Genomic DNA, 16,969 nt, shown 5'->3' on the forward strand with positions numbered 1-16,969 from the left:
GGAATAAAAGTGAAGGATTCTCAGAAAAAAAAAATGAAAAAAATTAAGTACGATTTTTTTGGAGATGCGGGGTATCGATCCCCGTACCTCTCGCATGCTAAGCGAGCGCTCTACCATCTGAGCTACATCCCCATTTGATTTTTATGGTATATATTTATTTATTAATATTATTAAATATATATTTTTACATTTTATCTAATTTTATGACTTAATAGCACTGTTTCATGTCTAACCAACAAAGTATTATTAGTTATAATGAAAAAAAAAAAAACTTTGGTGTATTCATAGGTGGGTTAAAAAAAAATTTTTAGTCAAAATTAATTAAGTATTATTTGATTCGATCTATTTGTAAAAGATGATTACAAAATTTTACTTCTTACTTAACTTCTCGAAATACAAATAAAAAATCAATTTTTAAATTTTTAGTTTAAATTCTCCCCTTATTCGTTTATTCCTTGATGACTTTACCTTGTTATTGTTTGTTTCTCGGTTCTCATAGTTATGGCATTTTGTTTTTCTCTTATGAATTGGTAGTTTGATTTTCCTTTTCTCCTTTTGACTTTTGTCCAAGAAATTCTCAGATATTTGCCATGTTTCATCGTTTGAAAAACTCATGAAGGTAATCTCAATTTTCATTAATTAGTTCTTTAAGTCATTAATTAGCACTATTGTTTTGACTTTATTTTATCTTGCTAGATTTTTTTCAATGTTGTTTTCTGTGCGCATTTGGTTATAAAAATAGATGCAGTTTTATTATATTGAAAATCACAAGTCAAAATGTTTTTTTTTTCTTTTCTCCAAAAAAGACAGAATAATAGTTATTCATCTTTACCCACTCATATACCTCAAAAGTTTCACCACAAAATTCTAAACTTAAAGGTACAATTGATAGCATTCTTGTTTTACTAACTTTTCAAGCATATATGGTTCGAGGTAAAACAATAATCTGCACTATAAAGATAGGGGGAGTTTTATTGAGCTTTTAAAAGCTTATAATGACAAAGTTGTTACTTTAGTGTTCAAAAATGGTCCACAATGCAATATGTACATATCTTAAAATTCAAAAAGATTGACGAAATAGTAGGTTGACTTTAAAAAGATTATTTAATAGAATATAAAACTTTTTCGTAAAACTTTTCATTAAGGAGATGATGAATAAAAGGTTTAATTGGGAAATTTTGCTTTTGACTGGATATGAAAAGAAAAGAAAATGGAGTAGTATAAATATATAATAAATGATGTAATAAACCGGAAAGATATTGATTTGGTTTTTACTTATATCTATATTTATATCTATATGTTGTTATTATTTTGTTTATTCAAAAAGTACCTATTTGTATTTTTTAATTTATTTTATAAAATTATTTATAGCTCCTTATTATGATTAGGGATGTTAAAAAAATTCGTATTTCCAGGTATCCGCAGATAAAACCCGCAACGGGTAGGAATTGGATATTAAAAATGGATATCCGCAGTATTTTTTATACTCGCATGTTAACGGGGCGAGGACGGGTATCATAGTATCCGTACCCGTGCATACTCGTACCCGCTATACTCTAATTTAAATTTTAAAAAAATTATTAAAACACTAACACATTTTGAATGAGTTATTTTTTATCAATTAATTTTAAAAAATCTCTATTTATTTGTAAACTGTCATTCAACACCATTTAAATTAGTTATTTTCACTATGTTTAAATTTTATAAAGGTTATGCATTGTATTTTTATTTATAGTTATGGTTAAATTTTTTTATTAATTTTTTTTTTGAAAATACCGGCGGGTACTCGTGGTTATCCGACAGATACCCACACGAATATGGATACGGGTACATGACAGATATTTATCCAGCGGGTAGGGTACGGGAGAGCTACTACCCGTACCCTACCCACCTCGTTGATATCCCTAGTTGTGATGTACTTAAAACCTCAAATTTTCATCTTCTGAATTTTTGAATAGCCTAATTCAAATTTTATACTTGACATATCCATGTTTTTATATGAAACAAAAAGTTATAATATATAAAACACTAACAAAAATAAGTATATAAAAAGAATAAGTTAAGACAATAAAATCTTGTTTTGGTTGTCAGGAAAGTAAAATCCATCTTAAACTTGTATTACCTAGAAGTTTCAAGTTTCTTTCTTAAGTCTCAACTTTTTTCATAAACATGTAAAGTTTATTTTGAAATTATACGTTAATAAAAGCAATTAAAAAATTACTATTCTTTTCTATTAAAACCCTAAATCCTAATTTCTAAATAAAAGCAAGCAAAAGAAACACATTTCTAATCCTAATACAAATTCAACAAATAGAATAAAAACAACATTAATACAAACGGAAAGGAAAACACCCTATTCAAAAATGAAAATAAAAAGATTGGTATACATGAGATTCAAAGAATGAAATTTATCAAAAACTCGCAAGAAGAACTCTATAATATAAAAAGTAAGGACAAACAACGAGTAAAATTAATGACTGAGAAGTCACTAAGAGATAAAAGAAGAAAATAAAATAAAAATTGAAGTAAAAAACAAATAAAATAAGAAAATACAATCAAAATTGAAGTTACATAAAGAAAAAAGAATAATATAAAATGAAAATTGAAGTCACACATATATAACAAGAAAATAGAATCAAAATTAAAGTCACATTGAGATAGAAAAAAAAATCAAAATTGATTACAAAAAAATAATCATCATTTTTTTAACAAAATTATAATTTATTAAAAAAAATTAATTCAATAGATAATATTTTTAATACAAATAAAAATTGACAAACACTAATAATAGTTTAATTAAAATTTATTATCAAACATAAACTTAAACACATATTAGTATCAAATGTTTTTAAGTTTTTTTAGTATAATTTTATGATTAATTTATTAGAGACATATCAGTATCGAAGAAAATTTTAAAACTTTTTTATTAAACATAATTTTATAATTAATTTAATAAAAAATATTAATATTTAAAAAATTCTTTTATAGAAAATATAAAATAAATGTTTTACTTGTTTTATCCGGTGACCCACCTGCACATTGTATATCAGTGTAATTAGAAATTGTGTTACAGTCAATTTTTTTATGAACAAAGTACATATGTAGAAAATCAACAATATCAAATGTAATTGATAAATAAATAACTTGAATTTTTAATTATGGTTCGAAGATCACTTTGTGATAATGTGTATGAAAAAAACAAAAGACAGGTAAACATAATTAGATAATCTTTAGACATAAAAAGAATTAGTGTTCGATTATCATTTGGTGATTTGTTATATATATATATATATATATATATATATATATATATATATATATATATATATATATATATATATATATATATATATATATATATATATAAAGTTATATGCAAAAATCAACCTGTTTCGCTCTTCTTCTTTTTTCTTATATAGCATATATTAAGTCTCTACAAAAATCATAGATGAGCATAAATATTTTCACAAAAACAAAAATGAAATGCTCACTTTTATGCTATAGGTGAGTTTGTTTTCACTTTTTTTTTTTTTGCCAAAACACATATTTCTATTGTTTGTTTGCAATTACTCTTGAAAAAAAAAGTGTTTTTAATAAAAACAAATAAATTTCTACTTTTAACATTTTGTTTAAACAGCTTGTTTTAAAAACAAAAAAATTATGTGTATTTTAAACAACTGCATTATTTACAGAAATTTAAATTGCTTACTTCGGAAATAGTTATTTCAAATTTAACCAAACTTATTCAATATCGTAAATCGGATTGTTTAAATTTAAAATAAATAATTTAAAAGCGTCCCTTTTCAAAAAAAGTGGATAGAGTTTTCTTATTAAAATAAGTCAAAACTAGTCATATTTAAATAAATAGATCAGATTAAAACATAACCAAAATTGCTTAAAAACAACTTTAAACAAAATCACAAACAAACGCGCGGATTAACGCCGAGGATGATAAATAAGGTGAGTAGAGGGACAATAAAATAAAATAAAAAAATATTAATGTGGTGGAGGCATATAAAGATTTTTGCTATAAAGAAAGGAGTGTAAAAAGACATAGTTGGAGAGTAGGAAAGCAAAAGAAGGGTCCCACATTGTTCTCCCCACGTCCCTATTAGGACTTTCAATGCATCTTTCTCTCTCCTCTGACGCCCCTTCCCACACCCAGTACAAGAAACAAACTTTCCAATGATCAAAATTCCCAGACACGCAAATTCTTGTACTGGTATTGCAATTCTATAGAATTTCACCAAAACCAAAAAAAAGAAAAAGAACAAGACAAAAACAAAAACAAGAAAAAAGTCAAATTTTCAACGTGATTCAACCCTTGTTATACCTTTGCATGAATTGGGTTAACACGACGCTCTCACGTACGTAACGTTCATTTCATTGGTTCTTCTCAAACTTGCGTTATTCGTGTATTTATCTTATCAAATACCAACCCATTGTTCAGCTTCGTTTCTCTTTCTCTCTGATTATATTGTCTCTCGTTCCAACCTGATTCCCGAGATACCCAGTTGAATTTCCAAACTCCCAGCTTCGTGGGTTTGTGGAAAAGTTGAGCGATCACGAAGTTTGGAACGAGCGATATATTGTTGTATTTATTGTTTTGGAAGGCACAGAGGCTTTTGGCAAGGTGTTGGCTTTGTTCGTTAGAAACCTTGGGAGGACTCATGTTCAATGAGAGATGAGACGGGAATTTAGCGTTCGGGTTGATGAAGTTGAAAAATATAATGGAATTGACAAGACCCAATTATGCTGTTGTTTATGTCATTCTCCTTTGTGCGTTGGCCCAAGGGGGCTCAGAGGGAAAAGGTGGAAAGGAAGATGGATTTTCTAGAGATGGTGGTGGGGCATCATTCATTTATGTTCATAGATTAAAGGTATCGTTTTTTCTTTAATTTCTGTCCCTTCTTTGTTGTTTCTTATTTGGAATTTCTTGTCTGGTTTTTTGTTTTGTTCATGGTTCTTCTTTCTGTTCTGAATAAATGTTTAATGGCCCCTTTTAATGGTTACCAAATAGTGGTTTTGATTTTGACTAGCATATTCTTCTGTTTGTATTCATAGTAATTGGCTAATTTGGTTGGTGTTTTTGTGTTGTGGTTATGTAGAACTTCACCCGGTTTTACATGTATATTTACCTGTTTGTATATCAAAGTTCATACACAGGGTCTATAATATCACTTCATATATAGTTTTTCCAATCTTTACTCCAATTACTGTGTTAGTACTAGTGAAGCTTAGGTATAGTCTTTCCATCTATATTTTTCAAGAAAGAATTCAAAATGAAGAAATCCATTCATTTGAACTCAAAGACTAACAAATAGTATCATCACATAAAAGGATCTCTCTGCGTAATTATAAGAAAACTATGGATGCATGCTTTTGTTTAAAGAATACCATTTTATTTTAACAGGAATACAACACATAAAAGATGATCCGATTATGTTTAAAATACTGCTTTTGAGTGCACATTGATTGAATAAAGGAACATGCCTTATTACTTCAATTTTTATAAAACATGACAGTGATAGATACTATAAAATTTCAAGTGAAACTATAGTAAATTATATGGCAACTGAAAGCTTGCTGTAGACATATTAGTTAATGTCTTCTACTTCTTTTTTTAAATGAAGGCATATTAGTTAATCTTTCACAACACTACTCTGAATGGTGCTATTCTCTTATTTGGTTGATATACAGGTAGAAAATGAGGGTAAACACTGCAGGAAACAGTTGGTAGACAGGAACATTGACTTGCATCCCCCGGAAGGGAGTGGTGACATAAAGAGTATTAAAAGTAACATAAACAGAGAAACTAGTTCTCTACCACTTTATATAAAAAGAAAAACTTTAGATAGTAAAAGAACTAGTACTAGTCCTGTTTCAGAAAAGGGTAGCTCTAGATATTTGTCAACAGAGCATTCTGGATCAACCTTGGGTGTGGATAGAGGCCATGGAAGAAACTTGCTTGCTGATTCACCAAACAAAAAAACGGCACCAAGTCCTTCTCCTACACCAGCCAGATCTCCATTATCACCAAGTGAAGCTCCAACACCAGCCAGTTCTCCATTATCACCAAGTCGTGCACCAAAACCAGCCACTTCTCCACCACCACCTGCAACTCCCAAAAAAAAAAATGTACCACTCCCTCCAGATAAGTCATTTTCACCTCCAGCCCCTGTAGCTCGTTCTCCTCCCAAAAATTCTAAACCTACAGGAAAGACTCCTCCTTCAAAATCTAGCGGTGATGACAAAAAGAATCAAACAATTATTTTAGCTACTACTTTATCAGGTGTTGTAATATTGATAGGCTTGTTCCTCTGCTATCGTGAGGCCAAAAGAAAGAAAAGGGAAAGCGACGACAGTCCTTTGCTCGTATTAACCTCGGATGATTATACTGGCGGTATGTTCTTGTTCTTCTTTCTACATGATTTTAGTAATGTCTTCCATAGTAGTTTTTGTTGAAGTTCATAAACTTATCAGTCGTGACAGTTTATGATATGACAGTGTGAAATATACTATTTTTTCTTTATAATGTATGAAACCTGGAGAGTGAAGAGCAAACTCCTACGTTGCCAAATCAATTTCTTGAAGACTTGAGTCAGTTAAATTCTTTTATTGTGTGGGTTATCATCCAGTTACACATGATTGTGAAACATTACACTTGGATCAATCAACGGTTACATGTTAATTTTTTTTCTTCAGGTTCAAGAAAGGTTGTTCAATTAGGAAATTCTAGAAGGGATGAATATGACATTGGCGATGGAAAGAACCCTTCTAATGTTAGAAATTTGCCCAGTAGGAAGGGTATAGATATCAACGTCTCAATGGTTGACATACCATCATCATCATCATCAGAAGGTGTAAAAAAACTAACAGTATCTGCTAGTGTAGAGTCTGCCCCTCCTTCTCCTCCTCCCCCACCTCCTCCTTCTTCTTCTCCTCTTCCTCTTTCTTCTTCTCTTCCTCCTCCTTCTTCTCCTCCTCCTCCTCCTCCTTCTTCTTCTTCTCCTCCTCCTCCTCCTTCTTCTTCTCCTCCTCCTCCTCCTCCTCCCCCTCCTCCTCCTCCATCTTCTTCTTCTTCTTCCTCCTCTTTTGCTCCTCCTCCTCCTCCTCCTCCTGGCCGTACTGCTGGACCACCACCACCACCTCCTCCGAGACAGCCTCCTAACGCTCCTCGTACACCGCCGCCTCCAAAAGGTGCTCATGCTCCGCCAGCTCCTCCCAAACCAGTTGGAGGTGCGAATCATGGACCACTACTTCCTAAAGATGGAAGTCCAAATGAGGGTGATACTCAAGCTCCAAAACCAAAACTAAAGCCATTTTTTTGGGATAAGGTTAATGCAAAGCCCGGCCAAACAATGGTGTGGCATGAAATCAGTTCAGGATCATTCGTGTAAGATCACTAACTTTTGTCAGACATAAAAATATAATTTGAATGAACAAAGTAGAACATACATACCAGAAAGATTGCTTTCACTGATTTATCTTTGTAATAACTTCTCAGGTTTAATGAGGAAATGATGGAGTCTTTATTTGGCTGCACCAACCAGAACAAGAATGATCGCAGAAGAGATTCATCCTTAGAAAATTCAGTGCAATATATTAAGCTTATTGATCCTAGGAAAGCACAGAACTTATCAATTCTTTTGCGAGCTCTTAATGTCACTACAGAAGAAGTTGTCGATGCTCTTGTAGAAGGTGACTCTCTTTCTCTCCTAGGAATGCTGAAATCAAAGGGCAATTAAGAAATGCTGCTAGTGATATAAAACTTTAGCTAACTAGCTCTAATTAAGATTTTATTGGGTTTATGTGTATGGCTATTAATTTCTATTGAACTTTTTTTAGTTTAATTCATATCCGGATTGGTATTTTTCTCTTGCACAGGTGATATTCCTGATGAATTACTTTATTCCCCTGATCACTTAAATTTCAGTTCTGCTAATTAACTTTATACGCTGTTCATTTGACATAATATATGTGTTCATCATACCAATAATTTCAAATACTCTGCTCTTTCATTTGCATGTTCTTATAACAGGATACACATTCATAAGGGTGTTCTCTGGTTATGGTTTGCTTGATTTGGTTTTAGCATTAAAAGAATCCAAAAAGTGTTAAAATTCTGTAGCGTTTCCATGAGATTAAGATTTTCATTTCTTGGGACGAAGTACTTACAATATGTTGGTTGAATCAGGCAATGAGATTCCGATTGAGCTGATCCAGACGTTGTTGAAGATGGCACCTACACAAGACGAGGAACTGAAGCTAAGGCTATTCACAGGACAGCTGCATGAACTGGGCCCAGCAGAGAGGTTTCTCAAAGTGTTGGTTGAGATTCCTTTCGCTTTCAAACGCCTTGAATGTCTGATGTTCATGCATAACCTTCAAGAAGATTTCTCAAGCATTAAGGACTCCTTTGCCACATTAGAGGTGAGACCAAGACCAAGACCAAGACCAAGGACATGTTTGTTATTTTTGTCCCATGTGGTTACGTTACAAATCCAAAAAGGCTTACGTAGTTGTTGCATGACAATGGCAGGTGGCTTGCGAGGACTTGAGAAAAAGCAGGCTATTCCTGAAGCTCCTAGAAGCAGTTCTGAAAACCGGCAACCGTATGAATGACGGAACCTATCGCGGCGGCGCGCAAGCATTCAGGCTCGACACCCTCCTCAAACTCTCCGACGTCAAGGGAACGGACGGCAAGACCACACTCCTGCACTTCGTCGTGGAGGAGATCATCAGGTCCGAGGGAATCCGCGCGGCGCGCAACGAAAGAGCCAGCCGGAGCATCTCTAGCGTCCACACCAGCGACGAATCCGACGAGGGCGAGGAGTCCGAGGACCGCTACCGCAGAGTGGGCCTCCAGGTGGTGTCGAGCCTGGGTGTGGAACTCGCGGCCGTGAAGAAGGCGGCGCTGATAGACGGCGACGCGCTGACCTCGGGGGTGTCGAAGCTGGGACACTCGTTGGTGAAGACGCAGAATTTTCTTGACACGGACATGAAAAACATCGTGGAAGAGACCGAGTTCCAGGGCAGCATGGAGCGGTTCATGGTAAACGCGAGGCAGGAGGTGCTGTGGATGGTGGAGGAGGAGAAGAGGATAATGGCGCTGGTTAAGAGCACTGCCGACTACTTTCACGGCAATGCCGGGAAGGATGAAGGTTTGCGTTTGTTCCTAATCGTGCGCGATTTCTTGATCATATTGGACAAGGTTTGCAAACAAGTGAAGGACTCGACCATGACGCCGGCGAAGCCTCCCACCATCACTACTACCAAGAAGAAGCCTAAGCCTAAGACTCCTTCTCCTTCTCCTTCGGTTTCTTCCCCTACCGCGCGTAATCAAGATTCGCCGAAGCCATCCTCTAATCTCCACAGTAAGCTCTTCCCTGCCATTGCTGAGAGGAGAATGGACTACTCTAGCTCTGATAGCTCCGATGATGACGACGACTAACTTCCACTTTCATATGGTCTAAACTCACATCGAATGGCACCGCTTGAAGGATTTGTTGCTCTTTTGTGTTTGTATATTGTGGTGTTGTTTTGTAAATTGAGCGGTGGAAAAGGGGAGGGGTGATTTAGCTTTGTGGTTTGTGAATAATTTTGACTACAAAGCCTGTTGTTGTACTGCTTCATCACATGCACAGTTAAGGAAACAAAGCCCTGTTAATAGATTTCTTGTGCGATGTAAATTGCCTCATCAGATTATCTGAAGGGACATGTGTATTGATTATCGTAGGATTTCAGTGTAGACTCAAATGCTTAGTACGGTCTTGTTCTTCAAAGTTGTAAAGTTTTTAAACCAAACAAGATTACGGTAATGAAGTTCTGGTGTGAATTTGTTGCTTGTCTTTCTCTCCACTTGTTCAAATGATATAGTTTAGCTGATGTAGGAAAAAAAAACATTGAAAAAAAAAGAAAAGAAGCATTCGGGTCTATAGTTGTGGCACCTCTGGATTTCTTTTGTTTATTAGTCTGTTTGAAAAATCTAAACAAAAAGAATGGCAGCAATGGACCTTTTTTGTTCTGTCCTTTTCCTGCATCCATATTATCTTATCGAGTTGCTCCATATATGTTCGGTTTGTAACGAGCGAAATCATTTACAACTGACCAACTAGAACCCACAAGTCCACGATCAAAAGTCCAAGTATTGTTCAGAGGAAGTAACTTCATATCCTCATTCATGGCGTATAGTCATTAAATCTTCTCCTTAATTGCTAGTGCAGAGGACACACTAGACGATTCGTCATCTAACACCTCACTAGCAGCCACTAAGAAATATGTAATTAACTCTGCATATCCATACCTCTCTGGAGCTCTTGTCATTTTCATTGTTCTATCTTTGGCAGGCATGTAATCATCAATATGCACATTAATATTCTCTAGATCGAGGATCCACTTATTGAATTCATCCAATTATTTGCTAATTTCCTTTTCACTACTCATCTTGTATGAGTACAATGTTTGCTTCAAATACAGATGATTCACTGAGAACTTGGTCATATACAAGTTCTTGAACTTCATGTAGTGTCCAATTACGGTCTTCTCCTTTAAGACTTGTTTCAACACCTTATTACCAAGACTCAAAACAATGTGTTGTAAAGTGTTTACTTGTCCTTCTTAGCCATCGACACATCAAGCCTAGATTCGCCTTCCATAGCTTTGAGCAGGCCTTGTTGAACTAGAAGAGCAAAGCATCTTTAGTTACTACAATTTGAAATATCAACCTCGTACTTTGCAGAAATCATGATGGTTGAAACTCAACGTTCACTGCACCAATTTAGAATAGATCACAATTCACTTAGAAACATCCACCACACAAACAACCAGCAAGTGCATGTGACATTATTAAGAAATTTTGTTGCTGAATTGTGACATTATAAACATCGGTAGCCATTGCTATTTTCTCAATAAGTTAAAAAAATGTTTCTTTAAAAGTTTAAATTATTTTTTTCCCAAGTTAAAATTCAAATTTTAGAGAAACTAACAAAAAATTAATTTTTATAATAAATTAAATTTCAATTCTTTCAGAAACTTTTTTTTTTTACTTTTAAAACTTCCTCCAAACATACCTTTTGTCATAAAATGTAATATACAATTACAACAAAATTAATTGCTCCCAAAAGGTGAAAAAAGAAAAGAAAAGAAAAGAAACTAACAACTTATATTCTATATTCATGTAAGTAAATGCTTATATACATAGAATGAGCTGGTTTCTACCTTGCTTTACCACAACATCTCTTTCAAAGGAATCCCTGAGTGGCGAAAAAGAAGAGAAAGCAGACAATAAAGCAGATTTAAAGTTTGCACAGTGTGACAAAACAAACTTGTCCTAGCTACTTCCTACTAACAATCTCACTTTATTCCTTATATATATATAAAATCATATTCTCACACTACACTAACATATTCCCCCACTGTTTCTGATCTTCATCAAATTTGACAGAAAATGGGTAAAGTAGCAGGCATTTTTCTGTGCCTCCTGATTTTAGTGATGGATGTTGCAGCTGGGATTCTTGGCTTTGAGGCAGAAGCAGCACAGAACAAGGTATGTTTGAAGGCAACTCTATTTTCTGCTGAGACAACTTGTATGAAGTGAAAGCTATGTTAAACTCCCATTGTTGTTTTGAACAAACAGGTGAAGCACTTGAGAGTGTGGATATTTGAGTGTAGAGAGCCAAGTCACCAAGCCTTCATGTTGGGGTTGGTTGCAGCAGTGCTTTTGGGACTATCTCATGCCATAGCCAACATGCTTGGTGGCTGCAACTGCATTTGCTCTCAACACGAGTTTCAGAAGGCTTCTTCAAATACACAAATCTCAACCGCTTGCCTCATTTTAACTTGGTAAACTGTGTCTTACTTAAACTTGCATCATCAGAGTAACGTTTGACGATAAAAAAACATTCTAAGCATACTTGTTTTTTGGTTGTGTTGTTGATCAGGGTTGTGTTGGCCGTTGGATTGTCCATGTTGGTGATAGGGACAATGTCAAACAATAGGTCAGATGGATTATGTGGTTTCTCACACCATCATTTCTTGTCCATTGGAGGAATCTGCTGCTTTGTTCATGGCCTGTTCTGTATTGCATATTACGTTTCTGCCACTGCTTCTATGGATTAATTAGTGAGTAAGAAAAGCATCTTCAAGCCACTCACTCATTCATGCTTTAGTGCTTTTGGAGCTTTCTCGCAATGAACTCGCTTTGCATGTCAAAGTGTGTAGAAGACTTTCGTGCCTTTTGTACTCAAAAAGTTAAACCATTTTACATGACCAAATTATCCTTCTCACTCACTTGTATCATTTTTCGTCATGTTTCAAGGAGTAAATTGCGCCCAATCAGTTCTTTTTTTTTTCAAACTGCAACTGCAGACGTACTTCTCTCTTCTTTTATTCTTAAATAATTTTTTAATTTGTTGGTTTGAAAAATATTATTCTCATGATAATTGTATATTATATTAATTTCTCCATTAATATTTTTGAGAAATATCATTTTGTATATTTTGGTAAAAGATTTGATTGTAAGATTATCCAATTCAGAAAATTTACACAGTCTTCCTGAGCTTAAATTTGTACTATTAGAAATTTTACATCTATTAAAAAAAATGAATAATACTGTATATGCGATTACGAATCTTATCTTATTACGTTAGTGATGTTAGTTATATGAATTTTTCTTTTGTTTAGGCTATCACGGAATAGATTTTTATTTTTATTTTGTTTTTAATATATTTTTCTTTAATCCATTATTTAATGTTGGAGAAACATATTGGTGTAGTTAATTTTATTTTATATATAAGTATCGATTTACAAATTTGGCGTAATTTACTTTTTTTTATTTACAAAAGCAGATATATTTTTAAAATATCATAAAATACGTGTTGTAAAAAGGAAAGGATTAATTTTGTTAGGATTAAATAGGTTTTAATCCCTATTTTTATAGTAAAAATTGAAATTAGTCTCTTCAAAATTTTATTCCAATATAGTATCTCAACTTTATAATTGTGCAGATTTAGTCATTTTAACTAGATTTTGTTAGTTAACTTTAGTCCAATGTTATCATCAGACACATTCGAACTCAAATAAAGTTATCAAAATCTGGGTTAAAATGATTAACTTCATATAATTTTAGGATTGAAAGACTAAATTAGATCAAGATTTAAAAAAAATGTACTAATTCAAATTAGATCAAAAATAAATTTAACCCATTTTAATATATACTATGTAAATACTACATTAATTAACTGGGATCTTGAAAGCAATTTACGACTATGTACATTTTATTCTTTATGATAATTAATTTTTATTATTAATTACAATATTACTACATTGATATAATTTAAGATAATATATTTACTTAAAATACTATAATTTATTTTTGAAAGACTGTAGTCTGCTAAACATTTACTCAAAGCTAATTATATAATTCAAATAATATCAAATAATTGTTTTAAATATTACATAGATATTTTTTTGTGTTTTTTTCTCTCGTAATTGTGAGTTTTCTTATTATTTTATGTGATCATATTGGTTATATTTACAATATAGAGAATTATTCTATTTTTATTTATTTTTCATTATTTGTATGATATAAGTTTTTCAATTATTTCTAAAGTTTATAAAAATATAATATTTTTGTTTCGTATTTTAAATTTATTATATACTGTTATATTTTTCGGTGTTTTATTATTCATATAGTATTTATGTTATATTAATGTTTTATTTTGTAATATACATGGACAGAATAAGAAATTATAAAACTTTTATTAAAATGTACTTAAACGAGAGCTTATGAAGAAATAAAAATAATATATTAATTTCTTATATTTCCTTTTAATTTATCAATATATCTTTTCAAAACTTACTGTACCAAATTTCACAATTAAGTTTAGTAAAAAAAGAAACTTATATAATTAAAATTTATTGAAACACGTTCTTACGTGTTGATATTTTGTTTGTTGTATTTTAAAGTTTTAGGAAAAATTTCTCAAATAACTTCTTAAAATAGCTAATTCTAGTAATATGTAGTTAACTATTATAAAAAAATGTTAGAATCGTTCAAATATTGTTTATCTGAGGAAGAAATTAAGAGTCTATTAATTTAATAGTTATCTTTTTTAATAAATCGATTTTAAATAGACTTGATTTTATTTGACTCTTCTGTTTTCTTTATTAATTGTAATTATAAAAGATTTAGACAACTTATTTTTAAATAAAATTTGTAAATGTCACAATTATTACACTTTTTTTTGTCAATCGAGTAAATATAAAACAAGGAGGAAAGAGTCCCCACATGCAATTTTAAAAGACGGAGATATGACTCTATCTTTCTGCACTTTCTTTCTTCCTGCACTTCTCTCGTATTCATTCTTTCATATTCTTGATCTGTTCTCCTCTTAACTCTTCACTTTCATATGGTGGTTTTTTAAAGGTTAAAATATTAACCTAGGTATTTTGTTTAGTTTTGTCAATTTAGTTATAATATATATTTTTATTCAACAAAATTTTAATTTTGTTTAATTTAGTCATTTTATTAATGTTGATTGTTGATTTTTTAATTTTTCTTATATTTAAAAAAAAAATTATGTGTTAAGCTAACATCATGTCACGTGACAATAGCATCGTTACACGTGTTAGGATTAGTGCCATGTGTCAGTAGCAGTGTCACATGTCAGGGTTTTATATTCAATTTGATTTCTATATTCGTTATTTTTGTTCAATTTAATCCCATTATTTTTAAAGTGAAGAATTTTATTTAAAATAAAATTGAGACTAGATCGAAAGATAATGAAAATAGAGACCAAATTAAATATAAGCCACTGATATGAATTATTGACCTTGACACGTGACATTGTATAATACGATATTAACTTAACAGGTAAATTATTTTTATATTAAGAAAAATTTATAAAATCTAAAAAACCACAAACTAAATGTCGTATAATCTAAAATACATTAGTTACCATCTATAATACAATAAAAATATATATTTTGGATTTGAAATATATATATTTTTCGATATATTTTAAATTACACTATCCTAAAGAATTACATTATTAATAGTTGAATTGGAAAGATTTATCTTGAGATGTTTGTAGCACAACCCACCCCTAAAATAACCCCAAATGCTACAAAATCCACTCAAAACCCACTGTTCTCATCACCAAATTGGAATTTTATTTTGAGAAACTAACTTCTTCAATCCGTTCCGCGATGCAACTCACTTCTTCACTCCAGTTCAAAGGAGGTGAAGCTGTCAAAAGGGCAAAAGGGGTGCGTCAAGTTAGGGGAAAAAGGTGACATAGTTCTTTCACATGTTTTAGGATTTTGTTTAATTTTTTATTAAAACTAAACTGGCCCAGGAAGATGGAAGAAGAAGAGAGTGCTACAGGAAGAAACGTATTAAGATCAAGCCCAACACTCTCCAAATATTTCACCAGATCCTGGGCTCACACAAACACACGTCAATAGAGGTGGTCCATACGAAAGTGCAAGACTTTTGTCTACTCATTTCTAATTTTCATAAATTTTTTCATAATACTCATTATGAAGTTTTGAAAAATTAAAAAAAAAAGAATCCGACCTGCCGGATTCGAACCAGCGACCTAAGGATATCTGAGTATTTACCCACTACAGTCCTCCGCTCTACCAACTGAGCTAAGGTCGGTTTGTTAAAAATGCAGCATCCGCTGAAAGATAATTAATATATAACAATTGATGTTTTATTAATTTTACTTTTTGAAAGAGATAGTGAGGTGTCTAGAAAAACGAAAAAGCAAAAGATATGATAGTGAGACTCAAATTATGATGGGAAAGTCCCCATATTATTCATTTTATTCTCATCCTTGATCTCAAAACCAGGATCATTTTCATTTGGTTCTTATATTTTTCTTCAGCTTTAATCAATAAAAAAAATAAAAAATCTACAACCCATTAATATAAATAAGTAGACAGACATTAAATACTGTTATTATTATTATTATTATTATTATTATTATTATTATTATTAGGCTTTACAAAAGAGTTTTCCAAACCATGGATTGAGAAAAAAAACCTATAGTCCAGTCATCTATAAATTCCATAAATTCTCTCATCGATACTATAGTATTTATCTATAAATGTAAAAAACAAGGGAGAAACCTTACTCTTTCTCACATTTGAGGTTTATTCAGAAGAATAGAGTGATGAAAACACCCCATCTTTATAAAAGGTTGCTTGGCCAATGAAATATTAATCCAAACCTGACATGTCAGTTGTCTAATTTGATGAAAGAGGTTGGGTTTTTGATAGGAAAAAAAGGTTAAAGAAAACTTGGACAAGACCAAAAAGATTGACAGACAAAAAAAAATGTAAATTAGGAAGTAAAGATTCTGATCTATACGACTTTTTTATGTCACCTTCTGTGACTGTCTCCATCTTCTTCTTCACGATTCTCTCTCTGCTTTGGACTTTTTCACCATTCACCTTTGTCAACCCCTTCGTCTCATCTCCATCACTTACCACTTTTGTCTTTAACCCAAACCTCTGCACACCTCATTCTCACATGCCTCATTAAAGATTTTTTCAACTGTGGCCGAGCCGTTAGATATTCAATTCCAACCAAGTTGCAAGTTATAAACTTTTGTTTACGTTTTCAACCATCTTTTTGGTTGGCTCTAATCATACATCTATTATTCTTTCAATATTATAATATGTTGCTTCATATTACAAGTAAATTTATAGATTTTTCATTCTTAATTCACTTGTGTATTTGGTTGGAAAGAAGTACAACTAGCTAAAATATTAGGGTTAGTACTGTATCTAAGAGACAAATCATGTAAAATATTATTTGTCTTTTCATTTAGGATTTACATTTTAAATTATAAGAGCCTTTAAGAAAACACTATTTTATTGAAATCCTAAATTTGAAATTTTTTTAGCCATCTTGACTTGATCACCTTTCTCTTGTGTCTTGATGTGTATGACTCAACGA

General features: G+C 32.0%; 2 protein-coding genes and 2 non-coding genes across 4 annotated transcripts; 2 read left to right on the forward strand and 2 right to left on the reverse strand.

Moving 5' to 3' along the window:
* Positions 1-59: 59 nt before the first annotated feature.
* TRNAA-AGC lies at positions 60-132 on the reverse strand. The gene has a single exon. It is a non-coding gene; the product is annotated as a tRNA-Ala (tRNA).
* Positions 133-4,573: 4,441 nt separating this feature from the next.
* Positions 4,574-9,839, forward strand: LOC114170368 (formin-like protein 3). Its single transcript, XM_028055843.1, has 7 exons — positions 4,574-4,880; positions 5,701-6,403; positions 6,706-6,983; positions 7,080-7,396; positions 7,508-7,701; positions 8,198-8,433; positions 8,543-9,839. The coding sequence occupies exons 1-7, from the start codon at positions 4,713-4,715 to the stop codon at positions 9,452-9,454; spliced, it is 2,808 nt and encodes a 935-aa protein (XP_027911644.1). The 5' UTR covers positions 4,574-4,712; the 3' UTR covers positions 9,455-9,839.
* Positions 9,840-11,373: 1,534 nt separating this feature from the next.
* Positions 11,374-12,357, forward strand: LOC114169982. Its single transcript, XM_028055408.1, has 3 exons — positions 11,374-11,548; positions 11,639-11,844; positions 11,943-12,357. The coding sequence occupies exons 1-3, from the start codon at positions 11,450-11,452 to the stop codon at positions 12,118-12,120; spliced, it is 483 nt and encodes a 160-aa protein (XP_027911209.1). The 5' UTR covers positions 11,374-11,449; the 3' UTR covers positions 12,121-12,357.
* A 3,217-nt stretch (positions 12,358-15,574) lies between these two features.
* On the reverse strand, positions 15,575-15,664 carry TRNAY-GUA. The gene is given in 2 exon segments: positions 15,575-15,610; positions 15,628-15,664. It is a non-coding gene; the product is annotated as a tRNA-Tyr (tRNA).
* Between the last annotated feature and the right edge of the window lie 1,305 nt (positions 15,665-16,969).

Source organism: Vigna unguiculata, chromosome 11 (genome assembly GCF_004118075.2).
Source record: "Vigna unguiculata cultivar IT97K-499-35 chromosome 11, ASM411807v1, whole genome shotgun sequence".
In the NCBI taxonomy this organism is placed as follows: Eukaryota; Viridiplantae; Streptophyta; class Magnoliopsida; order Fabales; family Fabaceae; genus Vigna; species Vigna unguiculata.